Source organism: Oryctolagus cuniculus, chromosome X (assembly GCF_964237555.1).
Source record: "Oryctolagus cuniculus chromosome X, mOryCun1.1, whole genome shotgun sequence".
Lineage (NCBI taxonomy): Eukaryota > Metazoa > Chordata > Mammalia > Lagomorpha > Leporidae > Oryctolagus > Oryctolagus cuniculus.
In genome coordinates this window covers 5,478,805-5,501,648 of record NC_091453.1, presented here as the reverse complement: position 1 = coordinate 5,501,648, position 22,844 = coordinate 5,478,805, and the positions used below count along the sequence as shown (strand labels likewise).

General features: G+C 44.0%; 1 protein-coding gene across 2 annotated transcripts in view; it reads left to right on the top strand.

The window, feature by feature from the left end:
* Positions 1-22,844, top strand: part of MAP3K15 (mitogen-activated protein kinase kinase kinase 15) — a 119,333-nt gene that overhangs the window by 10,422 nt on the left and 86,067 nt on the right. For both annotated transcript variants that reach the window (XM_051826988.2, XM_070066401.1), the window contains exons 2-3: positions 15,141-15,280; positions 17,889-17,912. In XM_051826988.2, the coding sequence (XP_051682948.1) occupies positions 15,141-15,280; positions 17,889-17,912 (164 nt within the window). The remainder of the gene's footprint in view (positions 1-15,140; positions 15,281-17,888; positions 17,913-22,844) is intronic.

The following is a 22,844-nucleotide window of genomic DNA, read 5'->3' as shown; positions in this document are numbered from 1 at the left end:
GGCGCACCGCGCTGATCCGATGGCAGGAGCCAGGAGCCAGGTGCTTTTCCTGGTCTCCCATGGGGTGCAGGGCCCAAGCACCTGGGCCATCCTCCACTGCACTCCCTGGCCACAGCAGAGGGCTGGCCTGGAAGAGGGGCAACCGGGACAGAATCCGGCGCCCCGACCGGGACTAGAACCCGGTGTGCCAGCGCCGCTAGGCGGAGGATTAGCCTAGTGAGCCGCGGCGCCGTATGCCCCCTCCTATTCATTCTACCCTTCACCCCGATTCTTGATCGTGCGCAGTGGCTGGTAGGCTGTCACCATGCTGTAGATTGATCTGCCTTTTCTAGTGTTTTGTATATATGAACTCATGTAGTGTGTACTGTTTAATGTCTGGCTTCATTTGCTCAGCATGAAGGTTTGAGATTCGTCCATACTGTTGCATGCCTCAGTAGTGCATTTTTTAATGCCCACTACTATTGCAGTGGAAGACTATACCACAGTTGGATTAGCCACTCTCCTGTTGATGGATATTTGGGTTGTTTCCAGTTTGTGGCTATGACAGATTAGACTTCTATGAACATTTGCTTCTAAGTCTTTGTAGCCCAGTGTCTTTATTTCTCTTGGATAAATAGCTAGGAGTGGAATGGCTCGATCAAGGAGCTGTGTGTGTGTGTGTGTGTGTGTGTGTGTGTATGTATGTATACACACACACATGGATATCGTTTATGTAAGAAACTTTGAACCCTTTTTCTAAAAGTGGTTGTACCATTTTATATCCACAACACCAGTACGTGGAAGTTTTAGTGGCGTCACATCCTCTCCAACACTTTACATTATCTGTCTTTTCAATTCTGGCCTCTTGTACGTGTTAATGATGCTGAGCACCTTTCCATGTAATTTTAGACATGCGTGTATCTTCCTTTGTGAGGTGTTCAAGCTGTTTACCCATCTAATTGTGTTGTTTGCCATCTGGTTATTGAATTTTGAGGGTTCTTTACATCTTCTGGATTTAAGTGCTTTGTCAGAAGTATTTTTTGTGAACATTTGCTCCCAGACTGTGCCTTTCCTGGTGATCTACTTAGTGGTGCCTTTTGATGAGCACAACTTTGTTTTATTTGATTTTGTTGAAGTCTCATTTAGCATATTACTCTTCCTTGGTTGCCTGTTGTATCTTCCTTAAGGAACCTAGGTTGCAACCGTGCAGGTACTTACCTATGTGTTCTTCTAAAACAGGGCTGGGCAACACCTGGCCCTGGGCTAAATAAGGCCCACAGAATCATTTGGTCTGGCCCTGCCAAAGCAACTGTAGGTGGGACTCAAAATTGGATAAATGTACAGCAGGCTAATTGTTGAGTTGCTAATTGTGTATGGGCTACAAATGATGCTGTAAATACCCAGAATGACCCTTGGCAGAGGAAAGGTTCCCTACCCCATTCTAAAAGCTTTATGATTTTAACTTTATGTTTATATGTGTGATGCATGGCAAATTGAGTTTGACAGAGGTGGCTCTTGGTAAACAGAAATTGTTTGCGGCGAACGTATAGGCTGACAGTCCCCGCCAAGGTTGAACATTCCAGCCGTGGAGTCTGGACGGCAGGACCACAGCTGCCTCCTTCGCACCTCCTCGACCAGCAAAGTGCAGGAAGCATGGTTGCCCTTGAGGTGAAGAGCAGAAACTTCCGACACAAACCTGTGACGCAGCCCTCCCGACAGGCGTCCTCTCACTGTGTCCCGGCCCTGGCAATACTCCTACAAGTGGTACAGGAGAAAGGGACCCGGCTTTCAGGATCCGAATTTGAATTGATACCACTGTATTTACTGGTTCTGTGACCCTGGATAACTTAATATCTTTGCGCCTCATTAAGAAAAATTTGAGGGGGAGGGATGAAGGGAGAAAGGAAGGGGTATCATTATGTTCTTAGAATTGTATCTACAAGCCGGCGCCGTGGCTCAACAGGCTAATCCTCCACCTTGCAGCGCCGGCACACCGGGTTCTAGTCCCGGTTGGGGCGCCGGATTCTGTCCCGGTTGGCCCTCTTCCAGGCCAGCTCTCTGCTATGGCCAGGGAGTGCAGTGGAGGATGGCCCAGGTGCTTGGGCCCTGCACCCCGTGGGAGACTAGGAAAAGCACCTGGATCCTGGCTCCTGCCATCGGATCAGCGCGGTGCGCCGGCTGCAGCGGCGGCCATTGGAGGGTGATCCAACGGCAAAGGAAGACCTTTCTCTCTCTGTCTCTCTCTCTCACTGTCCACTCTGCCTGTCAAAAAAAAAAAAAAAAGAATTGTATCTACAAAGCACATTGGATCTATTAAAAACTAATTAAAAATTAAAATTAAACTCGTAGAGATTAGGACTTGGAGCCTTGAACTTAATAGGTGCTCAAGAAATGTCAGTTTCCCTGTACCTTTCCCTTTTGCCCCCACGGATAACCTCAGCCTCCCAGTGCGTGATCACCCACATTTTCTAATTCCACCCATGGCTTAGAGTAAGAACTGCGCGTTTCTCATGGGCTCGTTTTGCCTATTTGTGTACTTTTATAAGTGCAATAATACGGTCTGCACCTTGTGTCTGGCTCCTTCTCACCATTGTGTTTGAGATTCCTCTATGATGTGACTATAATACGTGGTCATTTCTATATGGTATTTCACTGTAAGAATATACCACAGTTTGTGTTCTATTAATGAACATTTGAGCCACTTCTAGTCTGAGACCATCATGAATACTGCTTCTGCTGTGAATATTGTAATACTTGTTTTTCTTCTTTAACAGCTATATTGAGATAGTTCGCTCATTTAAAATGTACAGTTCATGGTTTCCAGTATATACAGAGTTGTGTAGCTGTCACCATTAGCTAATTTCAGGTCCTTTTTATTAGACCCCTAAAAGACCCTTGTACCTATTAGCATTCATTCCGCACTCCAGCCACCTGCCCAGGCAACCTAGATTGACTTTTTCGTGTGGGTGGTGGCCTTTGGGGTCTGGCTTCTTTCACTTACTCTATCTTAAGGTTTATCCATATTATAGCGTGAATCTGTACTTCATTCCTTGTTTATTACTAGATAATATTCCACTGTGTGGACAGACCACAGTTTTACTTAACCATTCACCTCTTGGGTTGTCTTCATTTTTAGACTATGGTGAATAATGCTTCAGGTTTCTGTGTGAATGTGTTTCTCCTGAGTATGTACCTTGAAGTGGAATTTCTGGGTCATGTGGCAACCCTATGTTTAACCCTTATTAAAATATTTTTTATTGTAAAAACAGTACAACATCGTGGCATAGGAGGTAAAAAAGCCACCACCTGCAATGCTGGCATCTGATAGGGGTGCTGGTTTGGGTCCCATTCGTTCCATTTCCAATCTGGCTCCCCGCTAATGGACCTGGGAAAGCAGTGGAAGATGGCTCAAGGGGTCAGGCCCCTGACTTGTGTGGCAGACCTGGAGGAAGCTCTTGGCTTCGGCCTGGCCTAGCTCTGGCTGTTGAGGCCATCTGGGGAGTGAACTAGCGGCTGAAAGACTTTCTCTCTCCTCCACCTCCGTCTGCCTCTTTCTAACTCTGACTTTCAAATAAATCAATCTTTTAAAAAATAGTGCAACAGGGGCTGGTGCTGTGGCACAGTGGGTTAAGGCCCTGGCCTGAAGCGCCGGCATCCCATATGGGCTCTGGTTCTAGTCCCGGCTGCTCCTCTTCTGATCCAGCTCTCTGCTGTGACCTGGGAAAGCAGTAGAACATGGCCCAAGTCCTTGGGCCCCTGTACCCATGTGGGAGGCCAGGAGGAGGCTCCCGGATCCTGGCTTTGGATCAACATAGCTCCGGATGTTGTGGCCATCTGGGGAGTAAACCAGCAGATGGAAGACTTCTCTGTCTCTACCTCTCTGTAACTCTGTCTTTCAAATAAATAAAATCAATCTTTTAAAAAAATAGTGCAACATTAAATTTACCATCTTAACCATTTCTAAGTGTATAGTTCAGCAGTCTTAAGTATATTGACATTGTTGTGAATGTGAATACACTTAATTCTGTTCTCCAGAAATCTTTTTTTAATTTTTTAAGATTTATTTTATTTATTTGAAAGACAGTTATAGAAGAGAGGTAGACAGAGAGGTCTTCCATCCACTGGCCCATTTCCCCAATGACCGTGATGGCTGTAGCTGCACCAACCCGAAGCCAGGAGCCAGGTGCTTCTCATGGTCTCCCATGTGGGTGCAGGGCCCAAGCACTTGGGCCATCCTCCACTGCCTTCCCAGGCCATAGCAGAGAGCTGGATTGGAAGAGGAGCAACCGGGACTAGAACCGGTGCCCATATGGGATGCTGGCGCCTCATGCCAGGGCTTTAACCCGCTGCACCCCAGCGCCAGCCCCTCCAGAAGTCTTCGAACCTTTCAATACCAAATCTCTGTGACCATTAAACAAAAACTTGCCATTTCCTCCTCTTCCAGATCCATGGCAACCACCATTGCCACTTTCTGTCTCTACGGATTGGACCATGCTAGGTACAAGTGCAATCATACACTATTTGCCTTCTGTGACTTGGTTTTTCATCTGGCATGTCTTTAAGGTTCATCCATGTTCTAGCATGTGTCAGAATTTCCCTTTTAAGGCTGAGTGACACTCCACTGTGTGTATGTGCTCCATCTGGACTAGCCATTCAGCTCTGGACAGGCACTTGGGTTGTTTCCATCTTCTGTTAACCTTCTTGAGGTTTTCCAAACTGTCTTTGAAAGCAGCTGCCCCATTTTATGTGCCTACCCAGGAGTGTGTGAAAATTCAAATCTCTCCATATCCTTGTCAATAGTTGCGCTTGTTCATCTTTGTTTTATTATAGCCATCCATAGTGGCTTTCATTTCCGTTTCCCTGGTGACTAAGGGTGTTGATCTTGTCATGTGATTATTGGACATTTGTACATCTTTGGAGAAACACTTAATATCCCTGGACAGTTTTGTACACTGGGTTATTGTCTTATTAGAACTTGTCAGACTGTGGTTTGCAGATATTTGCAGTGTGTGGGTTATCTTTTCACTTTGTTGATGCTGTCCTTCAAAACACAAAAGACTTTCTGAAATTTTTAAAAAGATTTTATTTATTTGAGAGGCAGAGTCAGAAAGAGAGAGGTCTTCCATCTGCTGGTTCACTCCCCAGTTGGCTGCAGTGGCCCACGGAGCTGGGTCAGTCTAAAGTCAGGAGCTTTTTCTGGTCTCCCACACAGGTGCAGGGGCCCAAGGACTTGGGCCATCTTGCACTGCTTTGCCAGGCCACAGCAGAGAGCTGGATCAGAAGTGGAGCAGCCAGCAAGTTAACTGGTGTCCATGTGGGATGCCTGTGTTGCAGGCAAAGGCTCAACCTACTACGCCACAGTGCTGACCCCAGCACAAAAGTTTAATTTTGACAAAGTTCAGTTTATATTTTTCTTTTATTCCATCCATACTGTTTTCTTTACGTTTTTCTTAGTTTCTTTTAAAAAATCTTTTTAAATTTTTAAGATTTGTTTATTTTATTTGAAAGAGGGAGACACACACAGAGAGAGAGAGAGAGAGGTCTTCTATCCGCTGGTTTACTCCCCAAATGGTCGCAATGACCAGGGCTGCACCGATCCAAAGCCAGGAGCTTCTTGCAGGTCTTCCACGTGGTTGCAGGGGCCCAAGGACTTGGCCATCTACTGCTGCTTTCTGAGACGCATCAGCAGCGAGCTATGTTACGGGCTAGGTTTAGGACCTCAATTCATTTTCCAGGTTCTTGCCTTTTACGTAGAGAAGAATTCTAAATACAGACCCAAATAGCATGCTAAACTTTATTTGCAAAGTGAGAAAAATACACAAGCCCATTGGGCTTTATTTAAGGAGAATGGGGCCAAAGAAAGGGAATTATCATACCGTGCTCTGCTTGTCCTGAGTCCACGTGGAGGGAAGAACATGCTTCCGTTGTTCCTACCTTTTTATGCGCTTGGAAAAAATGGAAGTGTTTACATGGTACCGTCCCCATGTCCCAGGTAAGGGGAAGTCCTTCCTGGGGAGGGGTCCCCTGATTGACAGGTAGATGAACAGGACAAAGCAGTGAAGGAGGTGCGGCTTCCAGCTCATCAACTGAAAATTATCTGTCTAGGCTTTACCATATCAGTGGATCAAAAATGGAGCATCTGGAACTTGAACCTGCACCTGTACGGGTTGCAGGCAGCAGCTTTACCACTATGTCATGGTGCTGGCTCCTAAAATTTTCTTATTTTGAATGACAGATTTTAAGGAATCACTCCTCAGCTGCCTGAGATGAGCAGGGCAAAGCCAGGAGCCTAGAATACAATCCAGGTCTGCCACGTGGGTGGCAGGCCTGAACCACTTGAGCCGTCACTTGCTGCCTCACAGGGTGTGTGTTGGCAAGAAGCTGAACTGGGAGCAAAGCCAGTACTTGAACCCCAGGCACTCTGATTTGGGATATGGGTGTCCCAAGCAGTGTCTTGGCTACTGAGCCAAATGCCTGTGCCTTCTTAATTTCTTATCCTTATGACGTTTCTTTATGCCGGGGGCCAGCAAGCTACAGTCTGTAGCCCAGCTGCCTGTATTTTATAAATAAAGTTTTATAAATGAAGTTCTATTAGAACAAATCCAATTCACAGTAGCTAAGATGTGGAATCAATCCAGATGTCCATCAGTTGATGACTGAATAAAGACAACATGGTGTATATATACTATGGAAGAGTACTCAGCCATAAAAAAGAATGAAATCCTATCTTTTGCAACAAAATGAATGCAATTAGAAATCATTATTCTTAGTGAAATAAGCCAGTCCCCAAAAGATGAATGTTTTCTGTGATATGTGGTAATTAATATAGACTACCAAAAGAAGTATAGGATTGAAATGGACATCTTGTGATTTGATTATTGTTTTTAGCTCTTGTCAATTGTCCTGTGGAACTGTTGTCTTTCTACTTTTTACTTGTTGAATATTATGGTTAGTGTTGCATTAAGCCTGTGATATAAAGTGGATTGAAATTGGTTTTGCAAAAATGTAAAAAGTGAAAAAGAAAGAAAGGGAGATGGAAGGAGGGAAGTATGGTTATCTTTTGGCTATGAAATACCTGAAATCTGTTCTCTTTAAATTAGTAAAAATTTAAAAAAGAATTGTACCTTATGAAACATTCGAAATCTATTCTTTTTCTACTAATAAAAATTAAGAGAACCCACCCATACTTGTTAATATATGGCTACTTTCAGGCTACATTGCCAGAAATTGTGTGGCCTGCAAAGGTGGAGATATTTATTATCTGGCCTTTTACAGAAAAGTGTACCTGTTCTTGCTTTATTTAAATATGGGCATGTATGAATATACATTTTTAGTCTCTCTATCTTAAAAGATTCCAGATCAGATACACTGTTCTGTACCTGGCCTTTCCCATTTACAGTTTGGCCTTGATGTCTTTCCTACTCAGTATATGAGACTCTTCGACATTTTTTTTTTTTCCTGGTTGGTTGGTGCTTCGTTGTGTGGATACCGGCTGTCTGTTTTTGCTTTGCTACTGCTGAGTTCTCTTGCAGTTGTGTTAGTGGTGGTTCTTTCAAAGCCTTTTGGTGGTATTGAGAACAGTCCTGTGAATGTCTTACCAGTGGCCAGTGTGGGCCCTGGGCTGCAGTTTCTGTCCTCAAAGTCTCTGGTCTGCTGTATTGTATCAGATCCATGGTTTCACAGCTTCAGGTAGGGCTAGGGGAGCTCAGGAGTTCATAAACAATTTGGGGGCATGGATTTCACAAGTTCTTCCCTCTACAATCTCCTTTGTACTTTTCTGGTTCCCTGGGGTGCTCATATTTGGTCTGGGACTTGTGGGACACGTGAAGCAAAGTGAAATAAAACAACTGTGCCCATGGCCGAAGCCAAGAGTTAAGAGAAAGGAAAGCAATGGAGGGTTGCGCCATCCTCCCGGCTCCTCCAGTTGGAGAAGGGGGTTCCCTTCTCTGAGTCCTCTGGACACCTGTGGTCTGTGCTGTCACTGACTGTATCTGTGGTCATCACTGTGGGATTGCAGAGGCCCTGGGGAATAAGAACAGAAAAGCCATCAGGAGACTTGCCCCCACTCTACTTAAAGTAGAGGGCTTCTCCTGTGCTCTGTATCCATACCCAGCGCTTACGCTGCTTTTAGTTCAGGCTGGGAGACACTGGAGAAAAAATGGGAGACTCAGTGCTGGCTTAGTGGCTCAGGCTCACCATCCCTAATCTGAAAATTCAAAATCTGAAATTCTCCCAAATCCGAAACTTTTTGAGCACCAACATGATACAACAGATGGAAAATTTCATGCTATAAAGCTGTGTTTCGTGCACAAAATTATTAAAATCATTATATAACAGTACTTCTGACTATGTATATAAGGTATATATGAAACATGAGTAATTTGCATGTTTAGACTTGGGTCTCAGCCCTAAGATGCCTCATTATGCATATGCAAATATTCCAGAATCCAAAATAATTTGAAGTCTGAGACCATTCTAGTCCCAAGCATTTTCTAAAAGGGCTCCTCAACCTGTATTTTGAAATCCGATCTTCTTTCCCCATCTGTTTGCTATCATTCCTACTTCTTACATCCCTGCAATAGCTGTGCCTTCCATTCTGTCTGGGTTGTGTGGCTGCATTGAGGGAGAGACAAGGTAAAGTGCTCCGTTTTACTTGGAACCAAAGCCCAAACTTATGCCATGAAGTTGTGAGGTGTCTGTCATGTAGCAGTAGTGACCAGAATATCTTGAATGTGAGCCATATTGTACCAGACAGTTCTAGCAATAAAGATGCCCTATGTGACTGTCGAGGTGGAAGACAGAGGTGGCATAAATGGAACGAAAGGAAATAGATATCATTGATAATGTAAAGGTGCTTCACTAGCCTCCAACGTATCCTACTAAATGTTTTGATCAGAAAAGGCTTCGAAGACATGTCTCGAAAAACCTTCCTGGAGAGAATCACGTTATAGTGGTTCTTGTAAGACAGTCAGAGGACACTGAAGAGGAATCTTCAGGTGATGGGAGTGAAAAGATGGGAGTGGTATGTTCAGAGGCTGCCAAGGAGCCCAGGTGGGACCTGTGCCTTGGAGCAGCATGGGTGATGACACCGATACTGATGCCTGCAGCCTGGCTTTCAGTGTAGCTCTGCACATCTTTTTCTGCGTTGTTAGCAGGAAGAGCAACGTGTGTTTACAGAAGATAAAGTGGCTGCAGTCATGCTATACTGGGTATTATAAACATTTCACTGTGGGTAGCCTAAAATTAAGCCAAGTGAATCCATTCGCCTCAGTGGGTAAATACCATTTGCTTTTATATTTTTTATATGCATGTTTGTTTTAGAAAAAACTGGAGGTAGACACATCGCAATCATTCTTCTATAGTTATAAAAACAATTTAATTTTGATCATCCTTTAAAAAGGTACTGGTTAGCAAAGGATAGGAGAGCAGATACTTTCCCAGTGTCTCTACCCTTTCTTTTCCTTCCTCCTAGTTAAAACTTGATACCCAAGTAACTTGCTGCCATCCAGCTTGCTAGTTGGTGGCACTGAATTGGGAGGTTGGCTCCTTGTTTGACTAGATAGGAAAATAGGATTTAAATGATGCTTCACTATGTTGTTCCCACTGACCTGAGCTGAGTTGGGTTGGGAATGAGCAGCAATGGAAGAAGCAAGATCTAAGTTATGGTAGGAGTTAATAGATGTGCTTTCTCTGCAGTAAATCTGGGTTGTTGGCTTTTTCCTGGTAGCTTTCAGATGGCCAGTGTTGTAAATCCAACTGAATTTTTAAGAACTGTCATTGGCAGGAAATGTGTTCTAAAATCCAATTCTTCATTTAGACAAAACCAGCCTTGTTCATTCCTTTTTAAAACTTTAAAAATTTTACTTTTTATTTGAAAGTCAGAGAGACAAAGAGATGTTCCATCTACTGGTTCATTCTCCAGCCACAGCCAGGATTGGGCACGCCCATCCAAGTCCCTCATGGTGGCAGGAGCCCAGGTAGTGGAGCTGTCATTTACTGCCTCTCAGGATGCCCATTAGCAGGAAGCTGGATTGGAAGTGGAGGAACTGGGACTTGAACCAAGCACAGTGATATGGGCTGTGGACATCCCAAGCAATGACAGTTCTTCTGTGCCAAACTCCTAATCCAAAAACAACCTTATTTTTCATGCTGCAAAGAAGGTGGGCTTACAAATAACCTTTAATATATTGAAAGACTGGCATGAGCTGCTATGATCACAGAATTACTGTATGATAAATCATTCACCATCAAATAATTTGATTGACTAATGCTTTGCTTAAAAAATCAGATGCTTATTTTAAACCACAGTTTTACTTATTACCTATAAAGTATTTAACAAAAATAATGTTTAAGATATTGTTCAAAAGATTTAATTTTCATTTATTTTATTTATTTGGAAGGTGGAAATTCAGAGACAGCAAAGGAGAAACAGATATCTCTCATCTGCTAGTTCACTCCTTAAATGCCTGCAACATCCCAGGCTGGGCTAGATTCAAGTTAATTGGGGTTTTCCACGTGGGTAGCAGGGACCCAAGTACTTGAGCCAGTACCTGCTGCCTCCTGGGGTCTGCATTAGCAGGAAGCTCGAATCGGGAGTGGAGCCGGATCTTATTTATTTTATTTTGTGTGTGTGCTCTTTTGTTTATTTTTGATTCTTTTCTCAGAGCTGGGACTTGACCCCAGGCACTCTGATATGGGATGCAGGTATCCCAAGTAGCCTGTTGACCACTAGGCCAAGTGCCTGCCCCTCAAAAGTTTTTAATGTTTTGAACTCCTGTATATTATTCATCTGCTTTATTTCAACTTAGCATGGTTTGAGGTCCCTGTGGTTGATTTTTGTTTGAGGGGTGTTGGGACATTTTGTTGCCAAGTGTCGATTTTAACTGGAGCAGTGGCTTGTTAAAATGAGATGGGTGGCGCGGAGGTGTGCTTGCCTCGTGATCAGGCAAGACGATTGACACTGTACAGAGGCTTTTCCCCTGAGGCTGCTTTGCATCAGAAGGAACGAGAAGGTCATGGTTGTTAGGAGCACAGGGTGCAACTGGGAGTGAAAATCTGAATTTTATCTCTTGTTATCTGAGATGCAGGCTGATACATAAATTGTTTTGCTCCCAAAGGGCTGAGTTTCAGAAAGTGAGTTATGAATGCAGTAATCCTCATCTGGGCACTGGAGAATGCAGGACTTGGGGGTCACCAAAGCTGAGTTCAAACCGTGACCTTGGATGACTCTGTTACCATCTTGGGGCTTCATTTCCTCACCTGCCAGGGGAAGCCAGTAGTTGCCCTGCCTGCCTCCCTGGATGGATCTGAAATTCAACTGAGAGGTCTGGGGAGGTATTGTGTACATGGCAGAGCATGTGATGATCAAAGCCTTTAGGGACTTGGTGGTCTCTTCAGGAGAGAAAAAGACTTGATCTTCATATATAATAAAAATTCTAGTCTGAGGTTATATCACAATATTTATCTATAAATCTGATACTAAGTGTCTCAGAGGTTCTAAAAAAGTGAACCAGTTGAATATTGTTTTGGTATAAATTCACAAGGTGAACCTAATCCACTGGCCTGAGCGATGAATGTTAGGCAAAAATTTCAACTATTGAACATGGCTTACTCAAATTTTTTTAAGATTTATTTTTTTATTTATTTGAAAGAGTTACAGAGAGAGGTAGAGACAGAAAGAGATCTTCCATCCGCTGGTTCACTCCCCAGATGGCCGCAATGGCCGGAGTTGTACCGATCCAAAGCCAGGAGCCAGGAGCTTCTCCCGGGTCCCCCACATGGGCACAGGGGCCCAAGGACTTGGGCCATCTTCTACTGCTTTCCCAGGCCATAGCAGAGAGCTGGATCGGAAGAGGAGCAGCCGGGACTAGAACCGGTGCCCATATGGGATGCCGGCACTTCAGGCCAGGGCGTTAACCCGCTGCACCGTAGCGCTGGCCCCCAGAATAATTTTTTTTTTTTTGAGTAGCAGTTTTAATCTGTCCTGTTGTAATTGACATGGAAGTGTCTCTATTCCAGTCCTCAGTGGTGCCACAGCAAGGCTTGTTGCAGAGGTGTGAGGCCGCTGTGCAGAACCCAGCACACAATGTAGAGGAGGCCTAGGAAGGAAGGCACTCGTGTCTCCAGGTTGAAAGTTAATCTATTTGGTAACAAGCTACTTGACCAGATCCCAGGCTGCTGATGAAAATGGTCTGACCATTTTCAGCTTTGCCATTGCACGTAAAGCTGCTCCCTGCAATGCTGACATCCCATACAGGCACTGCTTCCTGTCCTGGCTGCTCCACTTCCAATCCAGTTCCCTCCCTGCCAATGCACCTGGGAAAACAATGAAAGTGGCCCAAGTGCTTGAGTCCCTGCACCCATGTGGGGGACGTGGAAGAAGCTCCTGGCTCCTTGGCTTTGGCCTGGCATAACCTGGCTGTTGTAGTCATCTAGAGTGAACCAGCAGATGGAAGATAGCTCACTCGCTCGCTCTGTCTCTTCTCTTCCCCCCCCCTCTGTGTTGCTGACTTTCAGATAAATAAATCCTTAAAAAAGGGGTCTGACTGATTGGGGGCTGTTGTCTGTCATTGCCTTGGAGTTAGTATTTCTGTTGTCACTTTCCAGTAGTGTCCTTATGAAGCATTTACTTTAAAAAAAAAAGATTTATTTGTTTGAAAGGCAGAGTTGTAGAATGAGAGAGAACTTCCATCGGTGTCTGTAATGGCTAGAGCTGGGTCAGGCTGAAGCTAGGAGTTTTTCTGGGTATCCTTTGTGGGTGCAGGGGCCCAAGTACTTGGGTCATCCTCTGCTTGCCCAGGTGCATTAGCAGAGAACTGGATTGGAAGTGGAGTACCTAAGCCTCAAACTGGCACCCATATGAGATGCCAGCACTGCAGGCTGTGGCTTTACCTGCTATGCCACAGTGCTGCTCCCAAAGCATTTAATTTTTGAAAGTGGTTTTTTTTCCTTTTCCTTTTCTTTTTTTTTTTTTTTTTTTTTTTGACAGGCAGAGTGGACAGTGAGAGAGAGAGACAGAGAGAAAGGTCTTCCTTTGCCGTTGGTTCACCCTCCAATGGCCGCCGCGGCCGGCGCACCACGCTGATCCAATGGCAGGAGCCAGGAGCCAGGTGCTTTTCCTGGTCTCCCATGGGGTGCAGGGCCCAAGCACCTGGGCCATCCTCCACTGCACTCCCTGACCACAGCAGAGGGCTGGCCTGGAAGAGGGGCAACCGGGACAGAATCCGGCGCCCTGACCGGGACTAGAACCCGGTGTGCCGGCGCCGCTAGGCGGAGGATTAGCCTAGTGAGCCGTGGCGCCGGCCTGGTTTTTTTTCCAACAATATTATTTTTTGAGATCATAATCTTTGAGTAAGTCAGAGTCCAGAGAGCAACCATGTAGGCAGTGCCAAATCTCCTCAGCAGTACTTGTCCCTTCGAGATCAGGTGACCAGGCTGTGCTGTGAAGGGTGTCTTGGGCATATGTATTTGTCCTCTCATTAGCAGCAGTTCTCTAGGGTGAATGTGAATACGATAGTCTTCCGTTTAAACCTCTCCTGATTCTTTAAGAAGACTTTTAGATAAGACCTTGATAATGTGGTTATTTTTCCCTTGGAGTTTTTACTTTTGAGAGATACATCCTGAATTATTTGGGGATAAAATGATATGGTATCTGGGATTTACTTCAAAGTAATCTGAAACAGGTAGCATAGGTGGCAGTAAAGATGAGACAAGGCAAGCCATGAGTTGATGATTGAGTTGAGGGAGGAGGAAGGTTTTGTTAGACTATTCTGTCTGCTTTTATGTACATTTATAGGTTTCTATAATAAAAAGTTTAAGAATCTACCATAGATTTCTCATTGGCCTTGAAACACCTTTACCATCTACACCTACTAACCCTCTAGATTCATCTCCTGGAACTTTCTGGCCCTTCTGAAATTGTTTACAGTGGCCTAACATCCCTTGCTTAGGGCACTCTTTCCTCTCCTCCTGGCTCACTGCTTTGCCCTTGATGTGCCTGCCTAATTCTTAAAGATGCTCTGGTCACAGCAAACATTGATTCCCCCAGGCCTCTGCCTGAGTGTGGTTAGGTCCTCTCTAGAAGCATGCCCCAGCTGCTGTGTTTCCTTCACCTGAGCCCTCCTCACAGTAATTCTAACACTTTAAAATTTCCAGTTATCTGCCGGCGCCGTGGCTCACTAGGCTAATCCTCCACCTTGCGGCGCTGGCACACCGGGTTCTAGTCCCGGTCGGGGCACCGGATTCTGTCCCGGTTGCCCCTCTTCCAGGCCAGCTCTCTGCTGTGGCCAGGGAGTGCAGTGGAGGATGGCCCAGGTACTTGGGCCCTGTACCCCATGGGAGACCAGGATAAGTACCTGACTCCTGCCATCGGATCAGCGCGGTGCGCCGGCCGCAGCGGCCATTGGAGGGTGAACCAACGGCAAAGGAAGACCTTTCTCTCTGTCTCTCTCTCTCACTATCCACTCTGCCTGTCCAGAAAAAAAAAAATTTCCAGTTATCTGCAACATGTTGTGTGTGTGTGTGTGTTTTTTTTTTTTTTTTTGAGGTAAGCGATGTTTAAACCACTGATACTTATTTCCTGGTACCCAGAAAGATGCCTAGCATATAACAGGCAATCCATGCATAGGAGGGTAAAAGGCCCACCCCAGGGTTTGGTAACGCTTGGCCTCAGGTCTCACAGAGCCAGCGGGACTTGGGGCTGCTTTGGCAGCTGGAGTTGCGCTGATCCAAAGCCAGGAGCCAGGAACTTCCTCCGGGTCTCCCACGTAGGTGCAGGGGCCCAAGGACTTGAGCCATCTTCTACTGCTTTCCCAGGCCATAGCAGAGAGCTGGATCAGAAGTGGAGCAGCTGGGTCTCAGACTGGTGCCCATATGGGATGCCGGTGCTTCAGGCTGGCCCCATCCCATCAGCAAGTTCTAAGTGAGGTTATATTCCTAGTACTTTAAAAAAATAGGGATTTTTTAAAATTGTTTTTTAAATTCTAACTGCTTTTCTTCTACCGTTCATGGGCTAATTTTAATCAAATCATTTCTCTTTCCTACTCAACGTAAAAGGCTTGTGGTAGAGATAGAAATTGCTGTGGCTCCCCGCTGATTTGTGAGGAAGTCGATTAAGTAGACAGATGATCTCCAGCACCCACTCCTCTCCTTGTTCATTGCAGATGTAGCCTTCGTGGACATGAGTGATGTCACCAGACAGCCTTCCCTCTTCTACCACCTTGGAGTCCGCGAAAGCTTTGACATGGCCAATAACGTGATCCTGTACCATGACATTGACGCCGATACTGCCCTGTCGCTGAAGGTAAAGAGGATTGTTCACCTTCTGAATGCTTCACTTGGGGAAAGCACAGTTCTAGGAGGAGCTGAATGTGACTATCATGGGAAGTTGGAGAGGCAAACCTACCACTCTGAGTCCCTTTGTGGACAATTGAATCCAAACCCACACATTAGAAAGATCAGTTCTCAACGTGGACTCCATAGGAGGAAGACTGTTGAGCGGTTTACAGTGAACAGTGTCCTGAGTAACAGTTACCAAAATGGGCAGGAAACTTTAATATCAACAAAATCAGCTTTTAACGTGTTGTTTTCCCTCAGCCTGAAGGCAAAGCCAAACCGAAAGCTTGCGTTTCCTATGTAACTCAGTAATTACTGAGAATTTCTGAAATGTATTCTTGATAGTTGGTATAAGCAATTTTGCATACCATACTACTTTAAAATGCTTTTATTTGTAAAGTGTTAATGTCCAATGGGAGTTATTGTAAAATTCAATTAATCTTTTTTTTTTAAGATTTATTTATTTACTTACTTTCGAAGAGTTACAGAAAGAGAAATCTTTGGTCTGCTGTTTGCTCCCCAGATGGCTGCCAAGTCTGGGCCAGGCCCAAGCCAGGAGCTTCATCAGGGTCTCCGACGTGAGTGACAGAGGCCGCAACACTTGGGCCATCCTCCGCTACTTTCCCCAGGCCATTAGCAGGGAGCTGGTTTGGAAGTAGAACAGCCCGGACATGAACCAATCCCTGTATGGGATGCCAGCACTCCAGGTGGCAGCTTTACCCACCAGGCCACCACGCGGGTGCCTCAGCTCAGCTTTCTTAATATTGTTGGAGATCTTAGTGTTGCTCAGAAGATCCTAGCCTATGTTAGATGATTTTAGGAATAAGAGATTAGTTTACAACTGTGCTTCTCAAACTTGACTGTGCATCTCGCAGTACCAGGCCAAGTAGGCCACAATCTCTAGGGTTAAGGCCTAGACATGGAATTTTATTAATTTCCCAAATGTGCAACAAGGGGTAAGAGGCAGTGACTGGGAGAGTTGGCCTTCACAGACATCACATCTAAATGTCCGACATCCTCAGTTTTAAAAACCACTAGTATATAAAAGGACAATTTTATGCCAAAGTTGGACATTTTTTGCTTGCTTTTCAAGTTTAATATTAATCAGATTTTTCTGAGTTGTGTAATGGTTTGAGATTATTTCCTGATAGAAATAATACCTGCCTCAGATGTGTAGCCTGAACATCACATGCACTTTCCATAAATGTGTACTCTGTGATTATAGTAAAATACTGTATTTTAAGAAGTCATTCATATAGCAATGAAAGAAGGAACTGTTTTGTATACTTGCTAGAATAATTTCTATTATATATATAATTAAAGGTTGTAAGCCACTATAAATTGCTTCAGATATTTTATATCAATTTTTTTCTCTGACAGATTTTTGCCTCATAGTTATGTTTAGAGAGATTTAGAATTTAGAAAACATGAAATTATAGATTTTTAGCCTATATTTTGAGGAGACTATGAAATTTTCCCAGTGTTTTTCCAAGTGAATGTACCTTTTTCCAATTGAATGTATTTTCCTAATTCAGTACTTTTTTCTCCAATGAATGGATTTTCCAGTCCAGTACCTTTCCTCCCATCCCCCAACTCTGCCTTGGAGAAGTCCTCTGGAAAGGCCTACCAACCTAGATAAGTTTGAATTTCTAACAATATGGGAAAATATTTCCTAAAATGGAAATAGATAATTATATCTAACACCAGAAGAAGCAGTCTGCCCCTGTTATCAGAAAATAGAAATCTCGGAATGTATGAGGGCTCTTCAAACAGTTTGTGCAGAATGTGTATTATGAAAAAACTATGTATGGATTTCAGACTTTTTTGTACCAGATTATCTTTTAATCCTGTTTTCCACAAACTTTTTGAAGCCTCTCTGTATAAAACATGTTTTGTGGAGGAGAATGTTTGACTGTTTTCTTTTCTCCAGAGGTGTTGGTTTTCCATGCAGAAATGACACAGTCAAGGGCAGCAAAACCATCCTGCTAAGTTAACTGGTTAGAATTGTCATTGACTCTGACTTTAACAATAAATGACAGCCTCCTAAAAATTGTCTTGGAACTTGAACTTTCCTACATAGTTATAACGGGGTTTCAGGAAACCTGCCAGCAACACGCTTTCTGTAGGAAGGCTGACAGTGGTGTGGCCCTCAGCCTTTGCATCGATGAATTCAGGGAATGGTTTTAGATAAGGATAGCACAGTGATTCCCAGGCAGTTCCTTGCTGTCTGACATTCTTCTCTGTGAAGGTGAAAAACGGGGCATTCCACACCCCCTGACTTGAAGCTCAGAATGTATTTCTGCAAAAAGCGTTGTCATAGCTATGGGAAAATCCTTATAAGCAGAAATGTCCCCAATAGTTCCAAAGCTATTGAATGATAAGAAATTTTCCTTGAAATATAAATTTGACGATTCTCAGGTTCATTCTATTGGAAACTTTTTTGAGGGGTTGGGGAGGCTTCATAGGATGAATTCTTGACCTAAGGTGAGTACTGGGTGGCACAGGAGAATTCTGGCTAATGTTTATGGAAATTTACTGTTTGGAAAAAGGCTATATTCCTCTTTTTTTTTTTTCAGGACATGGTAGCTCAAAAAAACACAGTAAGTATTACATTTTCAAACTTTTAGCCTTGTCTATGTAAATTTGTGAGATGCTTGCCTGACAGTCACACAGGTGGCAAGGTGATTTGTGTTCCAAAGGAGGAGGAGCTGGAAACCCCCTGCCTCACCTTGCCAGCTAGCACAGGCCCTTCTCAGCCAGGCAGGATGTGTGGGACAGAAAGCCAGGTCTGCCAAATGGATGTTCTTCAGTATTCACGAGGCCACTGAACCCAGAGCCATCTGGGTGTCCTTGAGTTTGGATCTTTTTGCTGGAGCCAATATCTCCCATACTTCCCCTCCAGTTTTCCCAGCAATGCAGACATGGGAACTTGCACTCCAAATAATAGAGGTGTCTGATATGAAGTTGCTGTTACAAGCTGCAAGGACGTGAGACAGAATTCCACTTCCTTCTGTCGGGTTTATGTGCTGAAGTCTCTTGATTTGGCCTGAAAGTTCCTGTGGTTACAAAGTTTTATCGCCATGTTGTTTTGAATGGTATAATAAAATTACCACCGTGAAAACATTCGGGTAAGATCATGTCCTCCGAAATTGTGCTGAGGTTCACCTGTACCTTTGAACGCACCCCCAAGCTGCCCATCATCCTAGATCTATGGCATTCTGGTTTGAGAAACCAGTACCTAATGAAAAAGAAAGGAAAAAAATAAACTACAACCTAAACTCAGAACAGGCCCTTTCTTTGGACCTCAGTCCTGTTCCTGCTGACTCTTCTGGAAAGAAAGGGCCTCCGGCCTCTCTTCCTATTCCAGCTGGAGTTTGTAGTGGGAGAGGGAGAAAGGGGCCTAAAAGGGATGCTCACCCCAGGGCACTCTCTGTAGGGGGCAGGGGTTTTGCATGATTTTACCCCTTTACAAGAAAGCCCCACCCCAGAGCTGCCAGCCCAGGCTTTGCTGGGATCCCCACAGAGCTCCCTTCCCAGTGGAGGCAGAAGGCTTACCCTCTTGCCTCAGCCAGCAGATACAGTCCTGGAAACAAAGCAAGGGATGTGGCGTATGTGATTATCTTTAGGGTATGGGTTTTACCAGCTGATCTGTAAAATAAGGCATGCGGGTAATTTGGGTTTCCTCTCAGAAAAGAAATGGGACAACATGACTGTGTTTCTTCCCACTTATGTGCTGATGCTGTCCACCACGGAAGTCTTCGCTGTGGTTTCTAAGTGTTTTTTGATGCCCTCTCTCCTGGAGAAACGAGGTAGCGATGGAAGAAGACTGGGCCTGAGGCCCAGCAGGCACAGGTCGTGGGTGCAGCTCCGTCTCCGAGTAACGCCACGCAGTTGTTCCCTGTACAGGCCACAGCATTCTGGTCGCGTCAGCAAAATGGGAAACGTTGCCCTCCGTTGTTAGGTTTATATACCTTTAGCACTCAGCATCTGTGAGTCCATATTTGTTGTGTAAGCAAAAAGAGATAACTTGGATTAAATGTAGCATATGCTATTCTTTACAATAATAGGAGTTAGGTTAGGGCAAGGAACGGGGAGACAAGTCATTTTGTTTCCTGTCTGTTGGGTGGATTGGCATTTGGAAATGTTCTTATCTTCCAGGAGACTCAGTGTCATTCTGTTACAATTCTGTAGATGCTCCCTTCTGGTACATTCTTCCTCCTCCTAACCATCCAACAATTCCTTAACATTCTTAGTAATTCTAGGCATACCTTGGAGCTTTGTTTCTTTGTTGTTCATTTTTCCTAAGGAATACATTTATTCTCAAGGGTTAGTGTCTCTGCTGTTTTTCACATTACGTTGGAATTTTAAGCCCAGTATTGGTTGTCAAGCCTAGCAAGGTGTGAAAATCTAGAGCATTCAGAAGAATAAACGGACCCAGAGCAACTTGAACGGTAGAAAATAACACCGAAGTGGAAAGACTGAAGCAAACTAAGCTTTGATGGTTAGTGGTCATCTTCAAATGTTGCCCTCTTTCTGAAGGTAGGGAGACAGATTTTCCGCTCCAGATGGGATGGAAGTAGGGCAAATAGAAAAATGGCTTGGATCAGCAGAATGGACATATTGGAACTAATGGTGATTAAACATTAAAATGGAATGTCAGAGTGCATTGGGTGACTTTTCAGGAGAATTTGCTCAATTGTCTCCTCTAAGTGGATGGGGTAATATTGGAATCAGGCCTGGACTGTATGACCCCCAGAGGGCAAACCTGATGGAATTGTGGGTTTGTGATCGTTTTAGAAAGATATTTCAAAAACACACAAAATGCAGTCTCCGGTCAATAAATCCTGAAGTCCTGTGAGTCAGGGGCACACATTACGTCGCACACACGGAACATAGAACCAGATTATTTGAATTAATTGGTGAATACCAAGATGCCTTTAGATTTTTTTTTAAAGATTTATTTATTTATTTGAAAGAGTTACAAAGAGAGAGATGGGGAGAGACAGAGAGCTTCCATCTGCTGTTTCACTGCTCAAATGGCCGCAACGGCCGGAGCTGTGCCAGTCTGAAGCCAGGAGCTTCTTGCGGGTCTCCCATGCAGGTGCAGGGACCCAAGGACTTGGGCCATCTTCTACTGCTTTCCCAGGGCATAGCAGGGAGCTGGATCAGAAGAGGAGCAGCCAGGACTCAAACTGGTGGCCATATGGGATTGCCGGCACTGCAGGCGGTGGCTTTACCCACTATGCCACAATGCCAGCCCCTTAATTTGTACTTTCCTAGTGGCTCAGGATTTTGAATGTCTTTTCATGTTTTAATCTTTGGTGAAATGTCAGTATAAATATTTTGCCCATTTTAAATTGGGTTGTGCTTTCATTGTGTGTTCTGAAAGTAAGGCCCTTATCAACTGTTTCTTTAATCAGTCATGTTTTTGGTAATGTAACCAAGAACTCTTAGCCTAACCTAAGATTATAAAATATTAGCCCTTTTAAAAGTTTTATACTTTGAGCTCTTACATTTAGGTCCATGGCCCATTTGTTTTTTTTTTTGGCAGGCAGTTAGAGAGAAACAGAGAGAGAAAGGTCTTCCTTCCGTTGGTTCACCCCCCAAAATGGCTGCCACGGCCAGCGTACTGTGCGGATCCGAGGCCAGGAGCCAGGTGCATCCTCCTGGTCTCCCATGCGGGTGCAGGGCCCAAGGACTTGAGTCATCCTCCACTGCCTTCCCAGGCCACAGCAGAGAGCTGGACTGGAAGAGGAGCAACCGGGACAGAATCTGGTGCCCCAACTTGGACTAGAACCTGGGGTGTTGGCACCGCAGGCAGAGGATTAGCCTAGTGAGCTGTGGTGCCGGCCACCATGATCCATTTTTAACTTAATTGTGTGTGTGGTGTGAGGTAGGAGTTTAAACTTTATTCTTTTGTGTGTAGGTATCCAGTTGTCCTAGTGCCATTTCTTGCAGACTGTCTTTTCCCCCATTGAATGATCTTGTCACCCTTGTCAAAATCAACTGTTTATTCCTGAATTCTCTGTTATCTTCCATTGGTCTATACATCAACACTTATGCTAGTAACATAGTGTTGTTTTTTTTAAGAGTTTTTTTTTTTTTTGGCTTGAAAAGCAGGGTTAGAGAGGCAGAGAGGTCCTCCATTTGCTGATTCAGTTCCCAGATAACCGCAATGGCCGGAGCTATACCAATCTGAATCCTGAAGCCAGGAGTTTCTTCCAGGTCTCCCACATGGGTGCAGGGGCCCAAGCACTTGGGCTGTCTTCCACTGCCTTCCCAGGCCATAGCAGAGAGCTGGACTGGAAGAGGAGCAACTGGCACAGAATCCGGTGCCCCAACCGGGACTAGAACCTGGGGTACCGGTGCCGCAGGCGGAGGATTAGCCTAGTGAGCCACGGCAGCGGCCCTAACTTTCAAATATATAAAATCTTTTAAAAAAAGTCAGCACTAGTTTAGTGGGAATATAGACAATAGCTATAAACAATAATTGGATGGAAAAGACCATTTCACTCGTACACATTAAGTTTTAAAGTAATCACAGATCATTAAATCTATAGTAGTTTAACATTCTTAACTGTTGGTTTCACAAATGTATAAAAATTTCATAAAACTATTTGCAGCAATACTGATATACACAGACATTTCTTTTTTTCTATTTTTTTAAGTTTTAGCTCTCACATACAAGGGAGAATATGTGGTATGTCTTTCTGGGTTTAGCTTATTTCACTCGACACGATGTCCTCCAGTTAAATCCATTTTGCTGCAAGTATGGCTATACCATTTTATGTCCTCACCAATGTTTGGTGTTGTCTTTTCATCATAACCATTCTAGTGAGTATGAAGTGAGATATCTGGTTTTTTTTTTTTAATATTTATTTGAAAGGCAGAGTTACAGAGATTTTGCATGCATTGGTTCATTCCACAGATGGGCACAATGGCCAGGACTGGGCCAGGCTGAAGCCAAGAGCTTTTTCCACATTCTCACATGTGGGTACCATTTTATTTTTTATAGCTGAATAATATTCAATTGTGTATATATACCACATTTTCTTTATCCATTAGTCTGATGATGGGTACCTTGGTTGACTCCAAATTTTGCGTTTTTTGTTCTTTTTCAACATTGTTGTGGCCATTTGGAGCCCCTTAAAGTCCATGTGACTTTGAGGATCACTTTTACCATTTCTGCCAAAAAGTCCATTGGACTATTGATAGAGATTATGGAAGAGTCTGTAGATGACATTAGTGCTGTTGACATTTTAATAATACTAAACCTTCCAATCCATGAAAGTGGGATGTCTTTTGGCTTATTAATGTTCATCTTTAAGTATTTCTTAGCAATGTTTTGTAGTTTTCAGTGGATAAATCTTTCGCCTGTTGGTGAAATTTATCCCAAGGTATCTGATTCTTTTGGATAATTTATAAATAGATTTTTAAAATTTCCTTTTCAGAATTGATTTTTTTAAATACCTTTCACAAAATCTCTAAACAATTATATTTTATTTCATACTTTAATATTTGAGGTAAAAGTA